The 27,670-nt window shown below is 42.6% G+C and overlaps 1 protein-coding gene across 13 annotated transcripts in view; it reads right to left on the bottom strand.

The window, feature by feature from the left end:
- Positions 1–27,670, bottom strand: part of KYAT3 (kynurenine aminotransferase 3) — a 68,720-nt gene that overhangs the window by 30,930 nt on the left and 10,120 nt on the right. Inside the window, exons 1-2 of one of the 13 annotated variants that reach the window (XM_038413736.2) lie at positions 9,955–10,079; positions 2,004–2,110 (exon numbers count right to left, since the gene is read on the bottom strand). The exons of 3 other annotated variants lie outside the window; for them this stretch is intronic. In XM_038413736.2, the coding sequence (XP_038269664.1) occupies positions 2,004–2,108 (105 nt within the window). In that variant the 5' untranslated portion in view covers positions 2,109–2,110; positions 9,955–10,079. Of the gene's footprint in view, positions 1–2,003; positions 2,117–9,082; positions 9,107–9,787; positions 9,807–9,883; positions 10,080–27,670 lie in introns of those variants that run through there. 9 more of the 13 variants (XM_038413737.2, XM_038413738.2, XM_038413739.2 and 6 more) reach the window with 9 other exon arrangements.

Here is a 27,670-nt window from a genome sequence, read left to right as displayed (position 1 = left end):
CTGAATCTCTCTAGTTAGTAATCAGGATTCTATGTGGTCCAGTGGGCAGCTTGTTGTATTGACCAACTCTTAAGATCACTTCAATTAGCTAACCACAACAGGCTGCTCAATAGCAGGATTGTTATGACTGAACTACAGTAAGCTTAAACTGTACTAAATATTTCTCTCCTGGCTGAAATCTTACTGAGAACTAAAAGACTGCCTGTTACAGTCTTCATATCATGAACATTGTATGTTCAATTGTTAATAATTAAAGCTCTCTCTCCCTACATACCTTGATCTTAGTTTTGATTCTGATGTCATAAAATGGAATTTCTGACCCTGTATTGGCTATCAAGGGTCCCAGCTCAGTTTTGGGTTCTAGCTCTTCTTACTTCAACTTTTAAAAGGCCAAGAAATTAACTGAAATTATTAAAATGAGGTACGATTAAGAGAATAGAGCTGTCTTCCAGGGAGAAGAAAAAACACTGCTGAAGTGTGTCCAGATGCTAGTGAGAATGCTGAAGATTTCCCTATTTTATATCATATGACACTCTTTCAGTTACATGATTGGTTCTACCATCCTTCAAGCTCCGGAATGGAAGTGATTTATTTAAGAGGAAGCGCTAGCAGAATCTTAATCACACAAAGATGATCAGTGTTAAGCAACACAAATCATTCCCCCTTCAAGATCTAAATTCATGGCCTCCAAGCATATCCAGCCCCTATTAGCAATGGTTGTTTTGGAAAGGAGATGAATAAGAGGGGACATGAGAGAGAAGTTGCTATTTACCTTTTCTTATAATAGAAGTACAAGGAGACTTCCAATGAAAGTGAAAGTTTAATACTGATAAAAAGAAGTACTTTTATACAATGCATAATTAACTTGTGGAATTCAATGCCATGAACTATTATTGAAGCCAAGAACTTAGCAGGATTCAAAAAAAGGATTACACATCTGTGTGGACAATGACAACACCTACGCCATTATTAGATAAGATATAAAACACATAATGCATATAAAACATCCTGCTCTAGGGCATAGGCCAACTTGGCTTGAAGTTTAAGAAATGTCCTCCAAGGGGAATTTATTCTATAACTGTACATTAGGGGGGTCTTGCACCTATTTCTGACGTATCTAGTGATGGACACTGTCTGAGACCAGGATGCTGGACTGATCCAGTAATGCAATTACTATGTTCCATTACACTGTCCCTAGGATCTCATCCATCATGGTGAAAAACTGCACTTTCTTTTGACAAAGTTAGATATAAAATGGTGTCACATGATTCCATAAGCAACTTAAGTGAGACTTCAAGAATATATTGTATACAATAAACTTAAATCAAGTGTAGCTCTCTGTCAGGTACCTGTATAGCTAGCTCCTATTGACACAGTATCTGAGGACCTGCAACACCCCTGTGAGAAATACTATTATCTCCATTTCATAGATGGGAAATGGAGGCCCAGATCCACAAAGGGACTTAGGCATTGCCACACTAAACATTGCAACACCTACGTTTTAGGCACCTACAAAAATTGCTAGAGCAACAGTGGGATCCACAAAGACTGGGTTAGGCATGTAGGGTCTCTATACAATCAATGGAGAGAGAAACGCACCTAAGAATGTTATCGACAAATGCCAGCATGCTAGATGGGAAGCATGGAACTGAACCCATCTCCTGAGTCCTAAGTTAATGCCCTGGGGATATCATCATGCTAGGGTGGTTTAACATTTGATTGATTTGAACAATAATTTATTGCAGTTTTCATATTAAATATCTGGGATTAAGGCAACAAAAAATGAAGAAAACATAATGCTTTGTGGACCTTCTCATGGAACATGGATGAATCTTAAACTGCCTGGCAAAAATGAAATTTTTGCCATCAGTTCAGTGAACTAAACCAAGTAGACATCCAATCCAATATATACTTACTGGCAGCATCACAAAATGAGTGCATCTCTAAAATAAACACAGCATGACATACATATAGTGTAATCTATGAACTGATGGAGTACATACTTCAGAGGTCGAAAATCTGAAGAATCTTGCAGAATAAACTGTCTTCAGTAGCTGTGTCCTAATGCCAAGGCAGCATTGAGCAAGGCTTTGCTGAGCAAAAAACATGCCTGCACAATAATTTAGAAGATTAAAAATAAATAAATAATAAATAAAAAAAGTACGCCTTTATCTAGTACTTACAGATGCAAGACCAGAAATGTGCATTTCTTACACAAAGTTAAGCAATTTTAGAGCCTGAGATTTTTTTTCTTCTCCCATCCCTCCCCACACCCACCATAGATGATTTCCTTATCATACCTAAATACAGGGGTGAAGCTTTTTAAACAGGGAGTTTGCAAGACATTTTTTAATATCATGAAAAAGAAAGTTTTAATCTATTTGACAGAACTGAATTAAATAATGGTGTCTTCATCAAGAGATGGATGAAAATAAAACAAAAACCTAAATCCAAAGTCTATACAGCTAGGGATTGCTAATGGGATATGGAAACTTGTTTCTAGTCCACTACCTCATATCCAGCCAGGTCAGGAATAACTAAAAACTATCATCTGATGGCTCTTCATTAGAGTATTTGAAACAAATTAGTGGTTTCAGATGGATTTTTTATGAACAAGTGCTCACATAGCAAACAAAAAAGAAAACAATCACTATCATAGTTGGTAGTGCCCATCTGAGAAATACTATTAAGGCGACCGATTTTAAAGTACTAAGAATCCATCCTTGAAAAAAATCAGTCCCCTTTAAGGTGTCTCAAATTCGGTTCGCCAAAATTGAGACACCTAAAAAAAATCATTAGTCAATGTGGAAATCAAGACCTATGTATTATTTAGTTCTTTTTATATAAAAAGTAACTATCAAGTTTAAACTGATTTGGCAAACATCAAATTTATCAGAGCAGAAAATAACACACCCACGGAAGACATTTTGTACAGAGTAACAGACCATTCGTTGGCCTGAAAAAATGACCCCAGTAATCCATGACCACAAAAAAGAAGGAATAAAAGGTGTTACTACAGGACAGCCACTTTTAGAATGTGTATTTAAGTAAATTTATTGGTTGACAATGTCAAAATGATTTTTTTCTCTAGTAAATTCCAATGTAACCTACCTGACCTACTTCAGAACTGCAACATCACAGCAATATAATGATTAACTTTGTACTGCAAAGCTCAATGATTAGAGAACAAACAGGAAAACTGCAGACTATATATCCAATGGGGGATGGGGAGAGATGTTAAAAGGAATCTGAGAAATACTGTCTTTAAATAAATAAAATAAGGTAGGCTGCCCATATGTACCAAAACTAGAAAGATTTAGTGGACTACAAACAAAATGGAAACAATGCAAATAAAACTGAAAGGGTCTGATTTAACCCCAGAAGAGCACAGAGGGCATTGTGGAGGACAGATTCTCTGTCAAAGACGAATGATAGTACCTAGTCATTTAAAGTGTGGTTCATACAGAAAAAAAAAAATTTTTTTTTTTAAAAAGTATCTTGAATTTTCATATTTATTGTTTCAATGACTCCTTATCAAATGTGTCCAGTTAAAAGTATACTGATTCCCAACCACCACTACATGCCAGAATCACAAACTTTATCACAGTCCTGAGAGCCAAAATAGGTTCTTTCTATCTCATGCAGCCATTACCAGTAATAAGGGTTCTGCAGGCCAGATTAGACCCTCACTGACATCTGGGCAGTCTGGCTACCTTCGAAAATTTGAAAAGGTGTTGCTGATTGGATTACTAAATAGACAATAAATAATAATAAACAATTCTGTTGATGATCCACAATTAGAAATAGTATCCAATAGCCTCAGCCCAGCAGTTCACAGAGCTGATGGGCTAACAGAAAATAAAACAACAAAACTTATTTTTGACACTAAAGTCAGCAGATATGACTGAATATAGAAAAGGAACAGGTCTGTTGAGTTTGATTTGCTTCTACTTTTACAGACATTTTTCAGAATAGCACTTAGTCCATGTGATATGGTCATTTACAGTAACTGTGAAGTGACAGGTTTCAGAGTAGCAGCCGTGTTAGTCTGTATTCGCAAAAAGAAAAGCAGTACTTGTGGCACCTTAGAGACTAACACATTTATTAGAGCATAAGCTTTCGTGAGCTACAGCTCACTTCATCGGATCCGATGAAGTGAGCTGTAGCTCACGAAAGCTTATGCTCTAATAAATGTGTTAGTCTCTAAGGTGCCACAAGTACTGCTTTTCTTTTTAGTAACTGTGAAATCAGCCCAGGTTTGAGGGCCCCCTCTATGTATATTTAATTTATTTTATAAATATTAGTATAAACCACATGGATAGCATTGATTTTATAAGATTACACAACAGTACTATTTTTCCAGCTGTTAGGGCATAGACAGCCCTCCTCTAGTTCTAATGCAGCACTGCATCAAACATTTTAAGCAGTTATTCCACAGTGAAGCTTGCCTGCTTTGCACTGCTGTTGCTGAGTTAATAGAAACAGAAGCAGAAGATGAGACCAGAACAGAAGTATAAACAAGGACTGAAATCTTGCAAATCCTTATGTATACAAGTAAGTTTTCCCATGATGGAAGTTACTCGCGCATGTACGTGATTATTACAACAGGGTCAAAATGTTGTAAACCAAAAAAGAAAGTATGATAAGCAAGATAATAGACAAGCAACCTGAAGTCTGAGCACAGCAAGATGCTATAGTACAGAACAGCAGTCCTGGATCCCTGCCTATTTTTGACTGCTATCAATAAGAACATCTAGAAATAAAAATTGGGAGACCTTTGTTATCACCATTAAAATACACTGAATTGTGAAAGTTTTATGAAGCGCACAGTGGGGGAAAATCATCAATATTTTGTTGAACAATATCAACAGAGAAAGCCCAGAGTCTCAGCATGCAATAACTACCAAACTAGACTTGTTAGATGGCCTCTGTTGGTGCCACATTTTGGTTTATTTGTTCAGATTTAAAGGGGACCATTATTTAGATTGTGAAAGTGTTTTCAGTTTTGTGTCCATCAGAAATATTTGTCTTCTCCCTCTTGTAACACAATTAACTCATTCCGAACAGTCTTCTCCAGCGGGAAGAGCAGGCGGTTCCTTTATAAGTCCATACTCTGCTCTAAGGAACAAAGCAAAGGCAACGTGATCTACTATGTGTTTGCCTCCACATAAACCTAGACCCTGAGTGAGGTCTGTGTTGTACAAGATAGACTGATACGTTCTACAGGATCAAAGGGAATCTTTCAATGTTATTTTTAAGTTGAGTTCAGCTTTGGGCACTGTCACTTTAAATAGTTTGTCAATTAATTTGCTCCAAGTGGGGAATGAAGCATTTTATAAAGCCCCAGAATAAATCTTGCACATGAAAATGCAGAGCTTCTTCCAGCTCAAGAAGATTATATTCCATTATTGCAGTGTACTACAATTCCAGAGGTGTTTTCAATCATAATTACACTAATTTGAGAGGTTCCTTAGAAATAAAAATGTTGGTCTTTTGGGGGGGGGGGGAGGGGAGAGGTGGTGTTCAATAATTGCGTCTTGAATGTGTTGTTTTCTCTTTTTGCACTCGGTGGCCAAACTACCAGGGGACAGCTTCCTCTATGGGCAAGAAGCAATGACTGGGAGCCCCAAAGTGTTCAGCAGTGGATGAGAAGATCTGACACTTGGGGCCCAATTTTCATAGAAGTTGAGCACCTCTGGTTGTAATCAAAGGGAGCTTTGAATGCTCCAACATTCTGAAATTCAAGCCCCTGATGCCTCTAAGCCCTAGAGCGAAGCTACCTGGAAGAGAAAAGAATTAGCGACTGCTCTTACTGTCCCCTCTTATTGGTAATCCCTAGTGCTACCCTCTGGTCCTCCTGCCCCCCTATCATTCAAGTAAACTGCCTCTGGTCTTGGTCTCCTGTGTCTCCTCAGTTCTCTGCTCAGTATCTATATCCCACTGCCTGGTACACAACTGAACAACTTTCCTTTCTGACCAAGATTAGATCCCAACTACCCCTACTCTGCACCACCTACCCACAACCTGCTTTCCAGCACCTGGCTCCTCCTGGCAAAGTCACCCAGTATCAGACCCAACACCTTCTGCACTACCGCCCAACCTCCTGACCAAATGGGATCTTCAAGGTAGTTCATGTATGGGTCTATAACCAGGACACGGAGCTATCTAGTGGGAAAAGATAAGAAGTTAGATCAAAATAAAATTAACTTCTGTGAGGGAGAGGATTTGTTTGTTTTGTTTTTTAAATAAAAGACCAAAAGCAACACTTCACTTTCCAGCTGTCTTTCAATTTTTGTAATAATTCTAATTCCCTTTAAAGTTCATTGTTCTCAAGCTTGAAGAAACTCTCCTGGACCTTGATCTCACAAAGAGTTAAGCCTGCATGTAATTTTATTTACTGTGAGTAGCCCCATTTCCTTGTGTGCTTTGGTGGGGAAGACGATACTCAAAAATATTAAAAACACTTCAGCCCTCAAAATAATGTACATTTACATTTTCTGTTGGACTTGCAAATATAGGAGCTTGTCAACATCTCAAACCAGCTCTCTCTCCTGTTTTCAAGTGAGTCAAGGGCCAAACCTCAGATGTGTGCCTTCATAAGTGGCTGCTATGTCTGGGGCATATAGGCTTAGGGCAAGGAAAGGGTCTCCTCTGACTGAGTTCACTCCATGGTTTTACTTATACCGTTTATAAAATACAAGACAGGTCAACCCAAGAGATTATCCATTGTCCAATTTTTGCTACAGTTAAGATGGGGGGGGGCGGGGTACGGTCAGGACAGGCATACCATTCTCTGGAAGGACACAAGTCTTTGATGCGCATGAAAGCCCATTTTTATGTTGTCATTCTGGGCAAGATTCATCATTTATAGATACTAAGGTCAGAAGGGACCACTCTGATCATCTAGTCCGACCTCCTGCACAGTGCAGGCCACAGAATGTCACCCACCCACTCCTATGAAAAACCTCACCCATGTCTGAGCTAAGTCCTCAAATCATGGTTCAAAACTTCGAGGGAGCAGAGAAGCCTCCCTCCAGTCAACCATGCCCCATGCTACAAAGGAAGGCAAAAAAAACCTCCAGGGCCTCTCCAATCTGCCCTGGAGGAAAACTCCCTCCCGACCCCAAACATGGCAATCAGCCAAACCCTGAGCACATGGGCAAGATTCACCAGCCAGATACCCAGGAAAGAGTTTTCTATAGTAAATCAGATCCCATCCATCTAATATCCCATCTCAGGGGATTTGGCCTATTTACCCTGAATATTTAAAGATCAATTACTTACCAAAATCCCATTATCCCATCATACCATCTCCTCCATAAACTTATCGAGTAGAATCTTAAAGCCAGATAGATCTTTTGCCCCCACTGCTTCCCTTGGAAGGTTATTCCAAAACTTCACTCCTCTGATGGTTAAAAACCTTCGTCTGATTTCAAGTCTAAACTTCCTGGTGGCCAGTTTATACCCATTTGTTCTTGTGTCCACATTGGTGCTGAGCTGAAATAATTCCTCTCCCTCTCCTATATTTATCCCTCTGATATATTTATAGAGAGCAATCATATCTCCCCTCAACCTTCTTTTAGTTAGGCTAAACAAGCCCAGCTCCTTAAGTCTCCTTTCATAAGACAAGTTTTCCATTCCTCGGATCATCCTAGTAGCCCTTCTCTGTACCTGCTCCAGTTTGAATTCATCCTTTTTAAACATGGGAGACCATTTCTATTTCCATATTAAGATTCATATTGCATGAAAAGAGAACATTAAAAAAAAATGTACTGTATGGCAGGGAGCTGAGTTGTAATTTTAATTTCCATATTAGCTTTAGTATTTAGCTGTTTAATATTATATTTATTTTCATGCTTTCACTGATACATGCTTCAGGGTGAAAATAATCAGAAGTGATTAGGCAGTTAACATTTGCTGCACAGAAATAGAAGGCCTTGGGGCCCCGGTCCTGCAATTTGATTGGCATGGGCTAATCCCAGGATGACAAGATAGCAAATGTGAAAAATCGGGATGGGGCATGGGGGGGGGGGGGGTGTAATAAGAGCCTATATAAGAAAAAGGCCCAAAAATCAGGAATGTCCCTATAAAATCGGGACATCTGGTCACCCTAACCAACCCCCTTAAATTCATATGGAACTTCATGACCTCAATGGACTACATGTGGACTTAACCTTGCAGTATGAAGGCCTATGTGCTCTCAATGTGAAAAAATATTTCTATGATTTAGCAGAGTAACATGAAGAATTGCAGAAATGCTTTCACAGTGAAATAAGGGCCATACCACCGAGACACACCTGCCTACACTTTACCCTACAAGCATTGCAGCAGCTGCATTGTGACTACACCACTGTAACACTAGCTTTGACGCTTACTAGAGTGATGGAAGGGGTTATTCCATTGCTGAGTAAGGCCATATCTACACTAAGAAAAGGAGTACTTGTGGCACCTTAGAGACTAACTATTTGTTAGTCTCTAAGGTGCCACAAGTACTCCTTTATTTTTTGCAAATACAGAGTAACATGGCTACTACTCTGAAACATATCTACACTAGTGAGCTTGCAGCAGCACTGCTGTAAGATCGTTCATATACAGGAGTACTGGAACAATTTGTATAGTAGGGGGTGCTGAGAGCCAGTGAACCAAACGGTAAACCCTGGATGGAAATCACTTCAAGCCCTGGGGTGCTGTAGCACCCCCCACAGCTTTAGTTCCAGCACCTATGCCCATCTAGTTGCTCTATGCCAACAGGTCAACATAATAAAACCACCTCCATGAGCGGCGGTAGCTATATCAGCGGGAGAAGCTCTCCCATCAACATAGCACTGTGCACACCAGCACTTATGCTGGCAAAACTTATGTTGTTCAGGGAGGTGTTTTTTCACACCTCTGAGTGATATAAGTTTTACCGACACAAGAGGTAGTATAGACATGGCTTAAATCCACCTCCTGGTAGCTAGATCGATGGAAGAATTCTTCCATAGACCTAGCTGCATTACAGCAGGGGTCAGGTTGACCTAACAGTGTTACAAAGGGTGTGACATTTTTCACAGCCCTATTCAGTGTAGCCAAGTCAACCTACCTTGTAGACCAGTGCCTCCGTTTCACTTTTGTTGGGATGCCCACAAGCCATCAGCCGCTCTATAAATTGCGGATTTATTTATGTAGGTTTGTCCATACAGTTACATTTGCAGCCCGATTTTGAGCCTCAACATAGTTTGGTATTTAGAGATCATTACAGAGATACAGGCAAAATCTAGAACCAGCTTTTGAGTCTGCTCCTCATTCCCGGAAGTTTGAGGAGTAGAAGACAGTGGGAAATGGCCCCCAAACAAGCCTGGGGGCTTGGTGGAGCTCCCCCCACACACATGCACGCAGACCCGTCCCCTGTAGCCTGGGGGTTCTCAGCATCCCCCCTCAGCACCCCCCACACCCTTCCCCCGTAGCCTAGGAGCTCTCTGCAACCCCCAGCCCTCCCTCTGCACTTGGGTGACCAGACGGCCCGACCGCTTTGTCTTTGTCCCGCGTCCCGACCGCTGCCCGCTCGGGAGGCCATTTATCCCGATATCGCGGCTTTGGCCGCTCCGGCGGTTTTGGGTTTTTTTTTTTGCTTCGGCAACTCCGCCCGCCTTTTTTTTTTGCTTCCTCCATGTGTCCCGATATTTTCTCCGTTTAATCCGGTCACCCTACTGTGCACACTCCCCCCCCCCCGGGGGCTCCCTGCAGCACCCCCGAACTCTGGGGGCTCCCTGTAAGTTCCTCCTCGCGGGTGCAGCCCCCTGCCTACCCCTGGCGGCCGCTCTGCCCTGCGGAGTCCCCAGGAGCCCGGGGCACGGCGGGGAGGCAGGCGCGGGCGGCAGGCCGAGACCCGCTGTGCCCTTACCCCGGGCGGCCTGTCCCAGGCGCAGCGCGTGCGGCGGCCCAGCCAGCCCGAGCCAGCGACACGCAACTCACCGCCTCCGCTTCGCCCGGCCCCGGCGCTTCCCCCCCGAGAGGGGCGGGGCCGTGGCCTCCTTCGCCAGGCTCCAGGCCAGCGTCTCTCCCCAGGCCGGTTCCTCTCCCCTTTGTGACCCCGTCACTGCCCCGAGGGCCCCACCCCCAGCAGAGGAATGCCCCGCCGCAGGGGCGGTCGCCGGGGCGCCCCTCCCCCGCTCCAGGGGGGTGTCCCCTGCCCTATACGCCTGTAGTTGTCAAACCTGTTTTCTGAAACCCAGTTGAAGAAAACTGTTGATGCCCGCGGCCCAAGGGAGCTGGGGATGAGGGGTTTGGGGGGTGGGAGGGGCTCAGGGCTGGAGCAGAGGCTTGAGGTGCAGGGGCGAGGACTGCAGGGTGGGGCTGGGAATGGGGGGTTCAGGGTGTGGGAGAGGGCTGGGATGGGGGTTGGGGTGTGGAAGGGGGTCAGGGCTCTGGCTGGGGCAAGAGATGAGGGGTTTGGGATGCAGGAAGGAGCTCTGGGTTGGGGGGCTCAGAGCTAGGGCGGGGTTGGGGTGCAGGAAGGGGGCAGGGCTCTGGGCTGGGAGTGCAGGCTCTGGGATGGGGCTGGAGATGAGGGGTTCAGGATGCGGGAGGGGGCTCTGGGCTGGGGCAGGCGGTTGGGGCGTGGGAGCAGGTCAGGGCTCTGGCCTGGGAGTGCAGGCTCTGGGATGGGGCTGGAGATGAGGGGTTTGGGCTGCAGAAGAGTTCTGGGTTTGGGGGGCACTCTTGGCTGGGGCAGGGGATTGGGAGGCAGGCTTACCTCCAGTGGCTCCCAGTCAGCGGCGCAGCTGGGGTGCAGAGACAGGCTTCCCGCCTGTCCTAGCACCACGGACCGCGCCGCACCCTGGAAGCGGCCAGCTGTAGGTCCAGCTCCTAGGCGGAGGCATGCAAGCAGCTCCATGCTGTTCTCACCCGCCAGCACCGCCTCCCACGCAGCTGGTGCTCCGGGCGGGAGCAGGGCATGGAGCCCCGTGACCCCGCCTAGGAGCCGGACCTGCTGGCCACTTCCGAGGCGCAGCACGATGTTGGAACAGGGTAGGGACTAGGCTGCCTTAGCTCTGCAGTACCGCCAATGGGACTTTTAACAGCCCAATCGGCGGTGCAGACCAGAGCCACCACGGCCCAGTGCCTTCCATTCCACAACCCAATTCTGGGTCGCAACCCAGGCTTTGAAAACCACTGCTATAGAGCAACCAAGGCATCTGACCCCCCCTAAACAGATGCGGAGACTTCACTCGTCTCCCTACAACAGATGTCACACCACCACACTACAGCAACAAGATGGGGATTAATCTCTCCATTCCTACATGGAACAAGCAGGATATGTAGCCACCTGTCCACGTTTCCCAGGATCGGCTTGTGTGTGTGATTAACATTTTATTACTGTTCATAAAGGATTATTTAAAAATACAAAATGGTAAACAATATACAGCTTGTGTGTGGTACCAAATACCATACATGTCACAGGATAGCCAATCAATTTATGCAATCATGCAAAGCTGCAAGACTGGGCAAAATTAAGTCAGACAATATTGCACAGACATAATGTGTTTCGGTGGAGGGGTAACAATAATAAAGACATACACAAACAGGCAAAAAAAGGAAGGCGGACATGAGGGGGCAGGAAGGGAAGAGGGAGGGAAAAAGCACAAAGGTCAAGGTGAAATGGAAGTCTGGCATATCTGAATTATCTCAGTGTTCTTTATCCAAATGTATCAAGAAACTTGGTTCACATTTCAGATTCTTCTCACAACCATAACAACAAGAGACATACTTTTGTTTTTTGAATGTAAGCTAACATTCAGGAGAACAAGACGGAAACTTCAGATAAGTACTAGTACATCACTTGGGTGAGTAGCTGCTGTTTCCAAGTGGCAACGCCACAAATCATTTATGCATGTAATCCCAAAAAAGGGTCAGTTAAGTTTTTCTGTCACACTACACCATCAGGAAGTTTGATTATGTGATGTATTTACAGGAAAGCTATTTTTATTAAAATTTCATTGTTTTACAAAATGCTATTGTTTTATTTTTTTACTCTCACCATTTGCTTTCACCAAGATGCCATAATATCATAAATAGGGCCCTATCAAATTCACAGTCAATTTCAGGGTCATAGGATTTTAAAAATTGTAAATTTCATGATTTCAGCTATTTAAATCTGAAATTTCATGCTGTTGTAATTATAAGGGTCCTGACTGAAAAAGGAGTGGGGGCACAAGGTTATTGTAGCAGGGATTACAGTTCTGCAACCCTTACTTCTGCACTGCTGCTGATGGTGGTGTTACCTTCAGAGCTGGGCGGCTGGAGAGCGGCGGCTGCTGGCTGGGAGCCCAGCTCTGAAGGCAGAGCTGCTGCCAGCAGCAGCACAGAGGTAAGGATGGCCTGGTATGGTATTGTCACCCTTAATTCTGCACTGATGCCTGCAAAACGGGCGCCTCAGTCAGCAGCCGCCACTCTCTGGCCACCCAGCTCTGAAGGCAGCAGTGCAGAAGTAAGGGTGGCATGGTATGGTATTGCCAGTCTTACTTCTGTGCTGCTGCTGGCAGGGCACTGCCTTCAGAGCTGGGTGCCCAGCCGAAAGCCGCTGCTCTCAGGCTGCCCAGTTCTGAAGGCAGCAAAGAAATAAGGGTGGCAATACTGCCACCCCCCCTAAAATAACCTTGTGACCCCTCTGCAACTCCCTTTTGTATCAGGACCCCCAATTTGAGAAATGCTGGTCTGTATTGAAATCTGTATTGTATAGGGTAAAAGCACACAAAAGACCAGATTTCATGGTCCGTGATGTGTTTTTCATGGCTGTGAATTTGGTAGGGCCCTAATCATAAATCCAACTGAACAAGATTTTGAGAGAGTGGGGAGGTTTATAACTAATTATCACAATCACAGGGCAAGCTATGCTTTAGACTCCATTTTGGCCTCCTTGAGTGGACCCTTCTGCTGACAGGCCTGGCTTCTTCTCTTTCTGTGGTGGGTGGGGCCACATGGTTCAACCACTCTGGAGGTATGTCTACACAGCAACTGGGAGGTGCAATTGCAGCCCATGCAGGCCTACCAAGCTAACTCGCTAAAAATAACAGTGTAGCTGCAGCAACATGGGCTAGCCACCCAAGTACAATCCTGCCCAGGATTGTAGGTACATACTTGGGTACATACTGCAGTGTAGACATACCCTGAGACTGGATCTCAGTCTGGCAGCTCCCCACTTGTGTGAAAAAACACATCCCTGACTGACATAAGTTTCACCAACAAAAGTGCTGGTGTGGACAGCGCTATGTCAGCAGGGATGATTTAATTATGCCAGCGAGAGAGCTCTCTCCTGCGGGCAAAGACTGGCTACACAGAAGACCTTACCGTGGCATAGCTGTAGCGGTACAGCTGTGCTGCCTTAAGGTCCGTAGTGTAGACATAGCCTTAGTCAATGTAGTCGGTGACTTACACCATGGGAGCTACATTTGACTGAATACCCTTACAGAGTTACGCTTGTGAGTAATTACATCGACCTAACTCTGTAGTGTAGGCCAGGCCTTACTCCAGTAGCCTGTGACAGCAGCTGATTAAAATGACTCAAAAAGCAGCTTCTCCTAACTCTAACTTCAAAACAAAACATTATTTATTTCTTCACCCAAAGATATATAGCACACAGAGCAAAGCGGGAAAACAGCATATATACTAATCCTTCCTTGCAGGCTTCTATAAATTCTCTTCAGCTCAGCTTCTCCAATTTCTAGCTTGGAAAAGCAGGATGCTCTGCTGCAGTATGCACTCTCTCTCTTTCTCTGTCAGCATTTCAGTCGCTGCTGCTCACTCCCCCCATCCTTTCCTTCTAGTCCAGGATCTTCAAGGCTTTAGTACCCGTTGATCCTAGATTTGAGTCCTGGAAAAATAAACGTTGCCAGCCCCTCTGGAGTCAGGCTGGGGTTATCCCCCAATCAATAGCGTCCCCACTATTTCATCAAAGACCATTAGTATTCTCTAACTGAACCTTATCTTTTCCATTGTTTTGTTTCCTGTTTGTTTCCCCTTAACCGCCTCCTTTGATTTAACTCTATGCAGTCAGGCAGCATAATATCAGCCAGGTGAATTGAGGTGTACATGACATTTATAAAAAATACAGATATTTCCCTTATTCTCCACACTAACACATTTTAGAAAACTCCAAATATGATTTAAGTAGCTTTTCTATGCACAATAATGTTGTGATTTTAAGGTCCAATATCTAGAACCTTGCCAGATTAGAAGAAACAGCTTGAATCTTCCTGTTACAATGGTACATAGATGTTGCAAAATATCAGACCTTAAATCCAATTCTTGTTTTACAGCATCCAGCACCATAGACAAGTGTTATTTGGATGGGGAATTACACATGAGAGGGATAGGAGAATCAATTTTCTGGTGATTTTTTTAATTTTATTTTTTAATGGGAAGATGTGAAGCTACTAAGAGGCCAAGCATGTCAGTAGTAGTAATGGAAGAGATAGATTATCAGGCTGGAGTGCAGATGATTTCATAAAGGTGTATGATAAATGTATTACATGGATATCACCAGTACATATTTGGTGTGTGTAAATATCTGTTAATACATACACAGCAAGAGAGAGGGAGTTGGTTGAAGAGAATCAGTGTGTCAGAAACTAACCAGAAGAAACCTGCTTAGATATAGCTAGAATTATGCAGTGTAGTTGTAGCCATGTTGGTCCCAGGATATTAGAGAGACAAGGTGAGTGAGGTAATAGCTTTTATTGGCCCAACTTCTCTCTCACTTACAGAAATTGGTCCAATAAAAGATATTACCTGACCCACCTTGTCTCTCTCATAGTTAGAAGTAATCGGACAGCTAGAGACAGCATGCATGGAGCTAAGAAGAAGAAGTGAAAAAAGATTTGCAAAGAGATAAACATTTTATTTAGCTTTTTTTCTTTAACATTTAGGGTTTGTCTACACTTACCAGGGATCGACCAGCAGTGATCGATGCATCAGAGGTCGATTTAGCGGGTCTAGTGAAGACCCATTAAATCAACCACTGTTCACTCTCCCGTTGACTCCTGTACTCCACCGGATCGAGAAGAGTAGGAGGAGTCGACGGGAGAGTGTCTCTCGTTGACATCACGTAATGTGGACCCAGCGGTAAGTAGGTCTAAGCTACGTCGATTTGAGTTATGCTATTCACAAAACTCAAATTGCATAGCTTAGATTGAATTTTCCCTGTAGTGTAGACAAGGCCTTAGCAACAATACTTCATTCTAATGTTTCCAAAGCAGAGCTTCCACAGGACCTACTCTTCAAAGTAACCTCTCAAAATGTCCACCAGAGGGCAGCAGATGATAAACTTTTACTTGCCACAATAAAGTTTAACAGCCAGAAAGACCTTAATTTAAGAAGGCTTTGAGCTAGATTCATGGTCTTGATGCAGCAACTTTGCACAGGTTTGCTAGCACAAAGAAAAGGAGTACTTGTGGCACCTTAGAAAGCTTATGCTCAAATAAATTTGTTAGTCTCTAAGGTGCCACAAGTACTCCTTTTCTTTTTGCGAATACAGACTAACATGACTGCTACTCTGAAAAAGAATAGCATAAAGAATAGCATAAAGAAGACATGCATCTGAAAAATCCAGATAGTGATGGGTATATCACCCATATCAGCTCCTCCCTCTCCACAAGCATGGGTGAAGTGGACACGGGTAGGATGCTAACGGTACAGCGACATTAAAGCGCTGCCATGGCAAAGGACACAGCTTAAACCACTGCCATGGCAGTGCTTTAATGTCGTTGCCCCTTTTGCCCTCCCCCGGGCTGTCGACAGGGGCAGAGTGGGAGCAAAAGGAGAAGCTGCCCTGGGCCCCGATTTAAAAGGGCCCGGGGCTCCGGCCACCGCTGCTGCTACTCCGGCAGTGGCCAGAGCCCTGGGCCCTTTAAATCACCGCTGGAGCCCCGTGGAGCACCGCTGGAGCCCCAGTGCGGATGGGCTGGCTGGGGGATGCTGACCCCCCAGCCCTGCCCCTTCTACCTGAGGCCCCACCCCTTCGTAAGTGCTTTATGTTACTTTCACCCTGACCATGGTTAATTGAGTAAGTCTGCTCTAGTGACTGGCAACTAGTTAACTGACCACACCGAAAATTCTAGTTATTCTCTGTACTACCTAACATCTTACAAGCTCTTCCCAAATTTGACAAACAATTTAATTAATTACATATTGTAACCTTGTGTGCTCTGTCCTGCAAAGACTCTTGTATGTCTCAGTCAGAAGATTTTCAAGAAGGCTCTTGCTTCCTGATTCTTTTAGAGTAAATTAATTAAGCAATTAAGCCTAAGGCTATGTCTACACTACGGGCCGTACAGCAGCTCCCACCAACATAGTGCTGTTCACATCGGCGCTGTTGTCAGTGAAACTTATGTTGGTCAGGGATGTGTTTTTTCACACTCCTGACTGGCAAAAGTTTTGCTGACAGAAGTGCTAGTGTCGACAAAGCCTTAGTCATGTTGTTGGCAAGCTTAAAAGTTTCTGTTTCAAACACCAGTACCTGTAAAAGCTATTCCACAGCAGTGAAAGCAGAAACGACATTTGAACCTAATGATCTGATGGATTAAATAAACTTATAACCAGTACTTTCCAAAGTATTAGTAAAATTAAAAAACAAATCAAAACTCCAAGACCCACCTATAACAAGTTCACCTTTAGGTTTTAGGGTGATAGCTGTGTTAGTCTGTATCAGCAAAAACTACGAGGAGTCCTTGTGGCACCTTAGGCTAAAACCCATGCATCTGATGAAGTGGGTTTTAGCCCACAAAAGCTTATGCCCAAATAAACGTGTTAGTCTCTAAGTTGCCAAAAGGACTCCTCATTGTTTTTACCTTAAGGTATGTGGCTAGATATTTGGATTTGTGGATTTCCTTGTCATATTTACAAAAGAGAAGATATTGTTTATATTTAGAATACTTAATGAACTCAACATCCACACAAAGGGTTACATAGCATAATTTTAAAGAGCAGGAAATATCTGAGATTGTCTTTGAATTTAGGAGTTTTTTACACATTTAGTTAATACACATTATTGTATCCTGTATATCCCTGCCTAACACACTATCATGCATGCATAACACCTTGTTTGTTTCTTTTTAACAAAACTTGGATTTGAATTTATAATAAAAAATTATGGCAGGAAATTTATTTCTATGTCTTCAACTGTCGTAACGAAAAGTAAGAAATAAAGTCTTTAAATCTGATTTTCTTTCACTATAATACAGCTAAATCTTATTTGTACAAGAGGAGTTGTGGTCAAGAGTCTCCACAGTTTATAACAGATTATTGTCAGCCAGTTCGATTAGACTGGAAAAAAATTCTTTGCACAACTTGGATGCAGTTCAGATCACACTCTTAACTGTAATAGAAAGAACAGCTGTCTTATTTGCTGGAGTTATCCACAGTAGTTGTGTGCAGACAAGAGCCTACAGTACCTAAATCTTGGTCCACTGAACATATTGATGCAAAGCACAGAATATGGGGCAGCTTCCTCTTGGGATATAGCTATTGCTTCCTAAAGCAGCACTGTAGGCCATGAATTATACAGTGCATACATATAAAACCTTAAGGAAGAAGGGATTTGAAAAACCACATAAATAAACATATACCATGTAAATAAATTCCTTGTATGCCAAATGGACTATAATTCACTGAATTATATATTTAGAGATAATTTATTATTTGTCTCTGTGTGTGGCAGCATTAGTATGAATGAGAAGGCTTTTTAGTCTGCCTGCCAATAGTAGATCCAAAAAATTTGATTTATACTATATACAATTGTGACAGATTGTAACAGCACTGCCAGTTTCCCGAAGAACAAGTATTTAGCCTCAGCTCAGTTTCCCCCTCCTCTAACAGAGATCCTGTGAGGAAGGTCTATAAATTGGATGCTTAGAAAAGGGGTGGAGGGTGGGGAGGATGCCTGTGAAAACTTAACTTAAAGTTACATTAAAGTTAAGCACATGAATAACTTTACACGGGATAGGGACCTATGTAGCTTTCAAATAGCACTTTTCTTTTTATAAACGCCAAGCTTGAGAATTTTTTTATTTAACCCAACTGTAGAATTTCCTCCTAACTATAGATTTCTGAGGAGGACAAGCAGTATTCAGTCTAGGACCATTAACGTGTTTAAATGGCAATAGTTCACAAGCCCTCAGAGCTAGAAACAGGTACTATATACCACTGGAGAGCTAGGAATCGCCCCCTTTCCAATCATGTACATCTTTTGTATTTAGCTCTGGTAGACTATGATATTGAACTATAAATCGTGACAGAATGCGTTTAGAAAAGCTATTTTAGATTATATGTAGAGGTTTAAAATGTATCTTGGACTCATGATACTAAGCACAGGGTTTTCAAGCAGAGGCACAGATATCTGAAAAATAGCATCAATAAAAACTGAGAACTGTCCCATTCCTAAAAGAGCTTGCTCTACGAAATTATTGTGTGGCACTAAACAAAACACAAAATGATGTAGAAAAAAGATTGGGGCCCCAACCCCACAAAGACTTACACACATGCTTAGCTTTCCGCTTCAGTGGGACTACTCACAGTGCATATAGCTAAGCATGTATGTAAGTCTTTGCAGGGTAAGCATCTGTGTTAGCATTCATTTGAGATGATTCACTTTATCTTTTGTAACTAAGCATCCTAAATACATGCCACTAAACTCTTTACACCAAACTATGCACACTTATATATGTCTCTTGTGTGTGTTACACATGTTTTTCTCATTCAAAACATATGATCCTTTTGCCTGATGGAGTGCAGAACAACATTTAATTAGGAAATAGCAGTTTGTACCAAAAAACAATAGCTAGCAATGTTCAAAAAGATATCACAGCCAGTTAGTTTGAACCAAGTGTCAGGATTAGCTGTGCTTCATTATCCTCTTCACATCTGAGAATTCTCAGTTCCTAATGACATCATATGTTTTTATAGAATATATATAAATCACCCACTTGCCTGTGATACTTGCTGAGTAAAGCACAGAGTGAATGACTTGACTCTGCATGTTTTGGTCTTGTCAGCCTGAGGTTTTTTTACTTAATATTCATGCTGTTTTTACCATCTCATCCTATCATTTTTTAAATCTCTTTGACTTGTTCATCAAATTATTCACAGATTTACATCTTATAGAAGTTCATGCAACAAGTTGTTGTTTTTCCCTACTGAGCCTGTTGGATCATATTAAAGTAGTTCTGTATTAAAATCACAAATTAGTTTGATTCCCCATAGTTTAAATTCCAGGGTATTACTAATTAAGAGGTCTCTTGGTTTTTGGTACTGTTTCTCTCCCTCTATGTGTGAAACTTGCAAGCTGCTAATTGTGTTAGTACATTCTAAGACAGAGTCTGTTCTCAAAGCAAATCTTTGTAACAACAACTACTCGCACAGAGAGAGACTCAAAGCAATACTCTGTAACAATAGAAACAGCACACACAGACTCCCCGCCCTTTTGTTGTATTCATCTCGCTTTGTTAACAATTGTGATTAAAATAGAGATAGAGGATGTATGTGGATGGATGCTTGATGTGGATAATAACTGAATGATCAGGGAGGTGCCAGCCTAAGAATCCAGTGTCCATCGGATAAAGAAGGCATCAAGTGGAAATAACCAGAGGACCCCCGGAGGGCAGACTGGAATCCACCCAACAGCCTCAAGAATGGGAGAACCAAAGAACAAGATAACATCTGGCAGCACGGAGCCGTCAGGAATGTGCCATCTGCTGATTGATTCAGCAACAGCATGATGAAGCATTTCCCATAGACTGGCATAGGAAGAAATTCCTATAAAAATGGACTCTAGAAAGTGAGAACTTTGGGGTCTGATTCTGCAAACCAACTTCCAGGAGCATCAGATGTGCATCTGACAAGGCCCTGCTCCCTCCTTATGTCCAGGCCACCTGGCCAGTGGCTTGGCATGAGCAACTCTAAGTCTGGTAACTATAACAACCTGCAGAACGTGTGTGTGTATGAATGAATGTGTGAATAAATATGAGATTAAATGGAATGTTATAGCTATAACTAACTGCTTACTATGATTCCTTCTGTATTAACAATAAATGTGATATTTTGCCTTTTCCCCTTTAATAAGATCCTGCTGGTTTTTACTTTATTGGTATAACAAGCCAAACCATAAATCATTGCAATTGCCAGATCCAGTGAATCATTTTCTGACAAATTTCGACATGGGGGTAAATCTGGTTCTGTTCAATATCTTCATCAATGATTTAGATAATGGCACAGAGAGTACACTTATTAAGTTTGTGGATGACACCAAGCTGGGAGGGGTTGAAAGTGCTTTGGAAGATAGGACTAAAATTCAAAAATTCACACTGGAATAACTTACCAACTCCAGGCCAATGGGGGCTGCGGGAAGCGGCGCAGACCAAGGGATGTGCTGGCTGCCCTTCCCGCAGCCCCCATTGGCCTGGAACGGTGAACCGTGGCCAGTGGGAGCCGCGATCGGCCAAACCTGCAAACATGGCAGGTAAACAAACCGGTCCAGCATGCCAGGGGCTTTCCCTGAACAAGCAGCGGACCGGCTTTCAGAACCACTGGTCTAGATAATGCTTGGTTTGCTATGAGTGCAGGGGACTGGACAGTGGTTTTCAAACTTTTTTTCTGGCCACCCAGTTGAAGAAAATTGTTGATGCCCGTGACCCAACAGAGCTGGGGATGAGGGTTGGGGTGCAGGGGTGAGGGCTGCGGGGTGGGTCTGGGAATGAGGGGTTCAGGGTGTGAGAGGGGGCTCTGGGCTGGGGCAGGAGGTTGGGCTGTGGGAGGGGGTCAGGGCTCTGTGCAGGCTCTGGGGTGGGGCTGCGGATGAGGGTTTGGGGTGCAGGAGGGGGCTCCAGGTTTGGGAGGGGCTCCGGGCTGGGGTAGGGGATTGAGGGAAGGGGCTGGGGCACGGGCTTACCTCGGGCGGCTCCCAGTCAGCGGCACAGCGGGGGTGCTAAGGCAGGCTTCCTGCCTGTCCTGGCACTACGGACTGCGTTGTGCCTCGGAACCAGCCAGCAGCAGGTCTGGCTCCTAGGCGGAGGCGCACAAGTGGCTCCGCGCAGCTCTCGCCCACAGGCACTACCCCACCCTGCTCCCATTGGCCGGGAACCAGTGCTCGCGGTGGGGACAGCACGCAGAGCCCTGTGCCCCTCCCCCCCCGCCTAGGAACCAGACCTGCTGCTGGCCGCTTCAGGGGCGCAGCGCGGTGTCGGAACAGGTAGGACCTAGCCTGCCTTAGCCAGGCAGCACCGCCAATGGGACTTTAAATGGCCCGGTCAGCACTGCTGACCAGAGCCACCATGACCCGGTGCCTTACATTCCACGACCCAGTACTGGGTCGTGTCCCGCAGTTTGAAAATCACTGGACTATAGGACCTCTCAAAGTCCCTTCCAGTGCTACGATTCTATGATTCTGTGATATTTGACATAGCTTACTGAAATGAAGTCTAAGAGCTGATTAGCTGGGACTCCACACTGGTAGTTATTTAGCACTTTTTCTAAAGGATAAAGGCATATGCATTGCTGAAAGGTGCATCACTCTGAAAACACTGAAGTGTTGATGCTTAGTACTGTAGATGTGTTTCTTAAGGAGTTTTATTAATGTTATTTTTGTCAGTAAATGACATTCACTGAGTGAGGTAGGCCATTTCAAGGGGCAATTTCTTAAACAAATTTCTTTAGTCCTCTTCCTAATTAAAAATAAATACAACCACAGAATATGAAAAATGTAAATAAAATCTAGAACATTTTACTACACTATAAGTTATATTATAGGAGACAGATAAATCAATATTTTTAAGACTAAGTATCCTACAGTCTTATATTGGACACTACACTTTCTAAATCTGGGTTCAACCCCTAGCTAGATATGGGTTTATAACCTTTTGTAAATACAGTATATTATATAAGATTGTATTTGCTTCTTTTTGTTACACAGTTAAACTTTTTGTTAGAATTTAGATTTCAACTTTGGCTATCTGCTAAAGAAGCACCATCTAGCTTGGGCCCAGATATTTTATTTTTATATTTTGTATTTTATTTTGTAAAGAGTTTTACAAAACCTAAAGGTTTTAAGGAAATTATTCTTTAAAAATACAATTTTTAGTTTGGATGTAAGCAACTTAGTTGCAGTGTTTGCAGCTTACACATTACAGTCTTAAGCTAGTGCTTAAGAACCAGGAACTGAAACTAACCAAACAAAATTGAGAGTAAGAAAGCTATTTTCCATGTCCAAGTTGAGTTAAACACAAAAAGCAAGGAAGGGTAAGGAAAAAAAAGAGATGGGCCCAAATGAAAAGCCTGGATCTCAATAAGAATGCATTAAAGTATATTTTCCTTTCTGGTACACGAGAAAATTGTTCCAAATATCTGCAGATAAAGTGTTAGGATTTAAACTGCAATTTTGTAGAGTCATAGTTGTAATGATCAAGCTCTTCTAAACTGTCATGTGCAGCCTTCTGGACCTGCAGGGCTGCCATAGTCAACAAATATTTGTTTTGTGTTGAAAGTTACTAAGAGAAGGAAAATTCCCCTTTCTGAGCCTGGCTTGGTTAGAGGCTGCATTAGAAGTTGTCTTGGTAAATCTTAGACAAAGACACCAGTGTTAGCAAATGACAACAATGTGCTGGGATCTCCAGATGAAAAGCCTATTGAAGTGTTTTGGAGTAGTGGAGTGTAATCCTCATCCTTCACCAGCATTTAAAGAGCAGTTGATGACTATGGAAAACATCATGTTTAGAAAAAGCACTGCTTATGCTACAGTATACCATACCTGTTTGTATTCCTTTTCCTCTCATTACTCAGAACACTTCCTTGATCCTGACTTTTGAATTGCTGCTCTATTTCAAACCTTCTCTTTTTTAGTACACTCCTTCAAAATGTCTTTATTTCTTATCTTTCTCACTGTCTTTCCACACAAGATCCTTAATTGTTGTCTATGTGGGTTTTCCTCTGGCCACAGCATGGAAACTACTCTCCTCTATGTAGTTAACTTCTTTCTTTCTTCTTTCATCCATCTTAACCTCAATGCAGCTTTCAGAGCTGTCAACTACTCTGCGTCTTAGTAATAGGTACCACTTTTACTCAGTCTTTTGACAACTTCAGTGTCTTCTTTCTATTCCACTTGTTTATCTGACTTAACTAAGTAAGCTTCATGATCCTGAGGTAACTGTCTCAAAGATTATCATGATATTAATGGGAAATAAGAGTGTCCTTTTATGGTTCATTCATCTCTCTCCTTTCCTAATTCAGACTGTAACCATGGCATCAGCATTGCTGAATTTCCTTTCAATTTTCTTTCCTTTCAATTGCCATCACCTCCATAAAATATGGCTTATGTATACCACTGCCTCAGGTCTAAGTCTGCTGAAATCCTCATCCAGGCCTTCATCTCTTCCTGCGTTGCCTAGTCCAGCTTCTTTTTTTTAATTATACCCTCAAGTATCAGTTCTCTAAACTCCATCAAGCTCATAAAGTGGATATCTGCAGATTTGCAGGGCTCTACACACAATCACACCACACTTGGCAAAAAAGCTAAGTTGTTGCAGCATTTGCACCTCTCTTCATCTGTCTTCTCCCTTGCTTATACATCTTTAATTTCTCTTTTCCTCTGTTATTTATCTATTTTAACTTTATAACTGTTTTTTAACTCAAAGTGTTTTGCTGTAAAATAGTTTATATCAAAAATGCTATACAGATAAGATTGTATTGTATTATTATTAGAGAGAGGGCCAGACCCAAACACTGCACTTTGGGCCAAACTCTATTGTATTGACAGGCTTTGTGTATTATTTTGAAAATATATCAGTACCTGCTGCTTTTTCTGTCATTCTCCTCCCCACTCCCCCCGCCCACCCCCCACACACATCTTTGAAGTAGTAATCCTCTTTCTGACATAATACTCAGTTGGGAGGATTCAAGTAATTATTTTTAAACCACTGAAGTGTAAAGAATATTTCTAAAAAGCCCCCTCCAAGATGCTGCATGGGAGTCACATTATTTGGAGGACAGTACACTTTAGGCCAGGGGTCGGCAACCTTTTAGAAGTGGTGTGCCGAGTCTTCATTTATTCTCTCTAATTTAAGGTTTCGCGTACAAGTAATAAATTTTAACATTTTTAGAAGGTCTCTTTCTATGTCTATAATATATAATTAAACTATTGTTGTATGTAAAGTAAATAAGGTTTTTAAAATGTTTAAGAAGCTTCATTTAAAATTAAATTAAAATGCAAAGCCCACCCGATCGGTGGCCAGGACCCGGGCAGTGTGAGTGCCACTGAAAATCAGCTCACGCGTGCCATAGGTTGCCTACCCCTGCTTTAGGCCCTAAGAAAAGCTCCTGGTATCCTTTTACCAAGACAGCAAAGCAAACAGTAACAAAGGAACAATTAAGCCAAAATTAAAGTTACTTCCATGTTTTTGATGGAGCTGGCACTTTTTAGTGTTGAACCAGAGTGAGCCTAATGCTTATTGAAGTGTGTAAACATAGATGGTTTGAAACCCAGCCACAGCCTTGATTCAGCAAAGCACTTAAGCACATGCTTACATGTATCCTATTCAGAAAAGTGCTTAATTATGTGCTTAAATCCCATTAACTTAAATGGGATTTAAGCATATACTTCACTGAAATGGGGCCCAAATCAGTATATTCCGCCACCTAAAGGGCAGTTTGAGTCATGGTATAATCTTTAATCTACTCATCTTGTCAATTAACCCCCCCCCCCCCGACACACACACATACACACACACACACACACATTCTCTCTCTCACTCTCTCTCTCTGTTATTAGTATTTGCAACCTCTGAGAAAGAGCTTTGATGGCCACAACACACTATTCTAACAAGAGTGTGATTTGAATACAGGAAGATGCATCTGGATGTGACAGTTTCTGTCAAAAAGTCATTTAAAATGACAGATACTCTGGTTATTACCAGCAGGCTGGAACAGATGGCCAGGCAGGAAATATAGGACCCAGTTATTGAATATACAGTACCATTGTTTCTGGCTACTTTATGAGTCACAATCTGCATACACAGCGTTTAATCTCTTTTAAGGGAATGTAACCTTTTGCCATGGTGTCCAATATATGCATCCTACAAAGGAAATCCAATGCTTATCAGGGTTGGACGCAATATAGCTGTAATCATAATGGTCCCGGGATATTAGAGAAACAAGATGGGTGAGGTAATATCTTTATTTGGACCAACTTCTGTTCATGAGAAAAACAAGCCTGGGACAAGTGTGAAGTTGGTCCATTAAAAGATATTATCTCACCCACCTTGCCAGGGTTGGAGGCAGTTTTAAACACTGACTTAACTTCATCTGTTATATGGTTCCACTTATCACTAAAGAGGAATTAAAATTGATATAGACTATATCCATAAAAAGCACCGTCAAACTACAGATGCATAGAGGTGTCCATACCAAGTATCATGTATGCTATAGAGTCATTTATATTTTTCAGGGCTTCTGCCCTTTAATACGGCAAAAAATGATGCTGTCTTGCTGCTATCGCTATCCTGTTTGCATTCACTTCATCACAAACAGTCATCGAATATGGGAAACAACACAGAGTGAAAGAGGAAAAGGAAAATACACACCTCTCAAAAGCCCTGCATTATGCAGGATGTTCCAAATTTGGGCTGTCTTTCTGTTCATGCCTCACGGTTCATTTCCAAAGTGAATTAAGATAAATCGAATTAAGGCCACTTTAATTCTGAATAACAGTCCACACAGGGATTTAATGTGGTTTAATTAATCCACTTCAAATTCAGACCTTTAGGTCTTATCTATTCTTGAAATGTTACTGCAGCACAGCTCCATGCTGCATTTGCACTGCTGTAGTGCTTCAGTGTAGATACTACTAGTGCTGATGGGAGGGGTCTCCCTGTCAGTGTAGGTAATCCACCTCCCTGAAAGATGGTAACTAGGTTGACGAAAAAATTCTTCCATTGACGTAGAGGCATGTCTACACTACAAACTTAAGTTGACCTGTGTTAGGTCGACTTACAACCATCACAGTAATTGTGGTGCTCGTCCTCACCAGGAGTGATTTACCCGACTTAAGAGGCTCTCAGCTTCACATGCAGCTCCCCACTGGGAGCTGGCTCCCCATACACACACACCCGCAATATCCCATTCCCCTGGGCTCTCAGCTCCCTGCCAGAGCCATGAAATTGACAAGAATGACAGCCAATGGCTGATGTAAATAACTTGCAGTGTCTACACAGACACTGCATCGCCCTAAATACACCAACATAAGCCCTACACCTCTCATGGAGGTGGAGTTATTATGTTGGTGTCGTAGGGCACTTACATCGTCAGGAGCAAGGCTGTAGTGTGTACACTGACATAATTAGGTTGACGTAAGCTGTTTTATGTCAATCTAACTCTGTAGTGTAGACTAAGCCTAGTACTGTATACACTGGGGGAGGGTTAGGGCAGCTTAACTGCGCCACTCAGGGGGGTGGATTTTTCACACCCCTGAGCTACGTAGTTAGGGTGGCTTAACTTTCTAGTGTAAACCAGGCCTTAGTTCAAATTAACTTTCTTTAATATCTTTCTGTAGACAAGCCTTACATTTCTCATTGCATTGCAACTAACAAAGCAGCACCTGATCATAGATTCATAGATACTAAGGTCAGAAGGGACCATTCTGATCATCTAGTCCGACCTCCTGCACAGCGCAGGCCACAGAATCTCACCCACCCACTCCTACAAAAAACCTCACCTATGTCTGAGCTATTGAAGTCCTTAAATCATGGTTTAAAGACTTCAAGGAGCAGAGAAGCCTCCCTCAGGTCACCCATGCCCCATGCTACAGAGGAAGGCAAAAAACCTCCAGGGGATCATCCTGGCCCCATGTGCCCAGTATTGGCTGCTTCCATATTACCAGGGCTGCTCTGGTCTCTTCTTTTCCACATGACTGGAATTAAGGCACAGGATTAATATGACTAGGCTTTGGAGTCCCAGAATTTCAACCTGTGCAGGTTAGCCAGTTCAATGGTGAGAATCTGGACTATTTCATTTTAGTCTGAAATATCCAAGGCTCTGGGATTGTCATCATGCAAGCAGAGACTACATTGATCTTCCCAACCAACAGATGCTGGATAAAATTTTTCTGCTTGCCACAATCCTTAGATGAACTAATTAAGAGGCCTTATGCAAGCTTGATGCTGTTCTAAAAGCTATTGGCAGAATTTCTTGTTTGCATATATAGTGCCACAAGAGTTTGGCAGGTCCACATGTAGATTCAGTTGTAAGCTCCAATATATCCAGTAGAGGTCAGTGTTGCTCTAAAATATTCTTTCAAGAGAGATTCTGATTTAAACCTATGTGATATGCAATTTCAGGCATTACAAAAGGAGACACAGAAACTTTAGTAAGAGCAAGAAGCAATTGAATAGTATCAGACTTCCTGAATATACCAACAGGGAAAGCCCAAAGGATTGTAATTAAAATATTTGTGAACCTATAGTGTTGAGGTGCCACATTTCAAGATGCTTCAGATCAGAGCCAGTGGCCCTAGTAGAAATATCAATGGTATTTTATAGATTACAGTTGTCAGAAGGGCTCCATGGGCCTCTCAGGATCAGATGATTTTATATTGCTTCAGTCAGACCATGCAGCTGTTGTCTTCTGTGTCAGAAAATGGGATGGGGAGAAGCAG

This window comes from Dermochelys coriacea, chromosome 8 (genome assembly GCF_009764565.3).
Source record: "Dermochelys coriacea isolate rDerCor1 chromosome 8, rDerCor1.pri.v4, whole genome shotgun sequence".
Taxonomy (NCBI): domain Eukaryota; kingdom Metazoa; phylum Chordata; order Testudines; family Dermochelyidae; genus Dermochelys; species Dermochelys coriacea.
The sequence above is the reverse complement of the archived record's forward strand: the minus strand, read 5'-3'. Positions and strand labels throughout refer to the sequence as shown.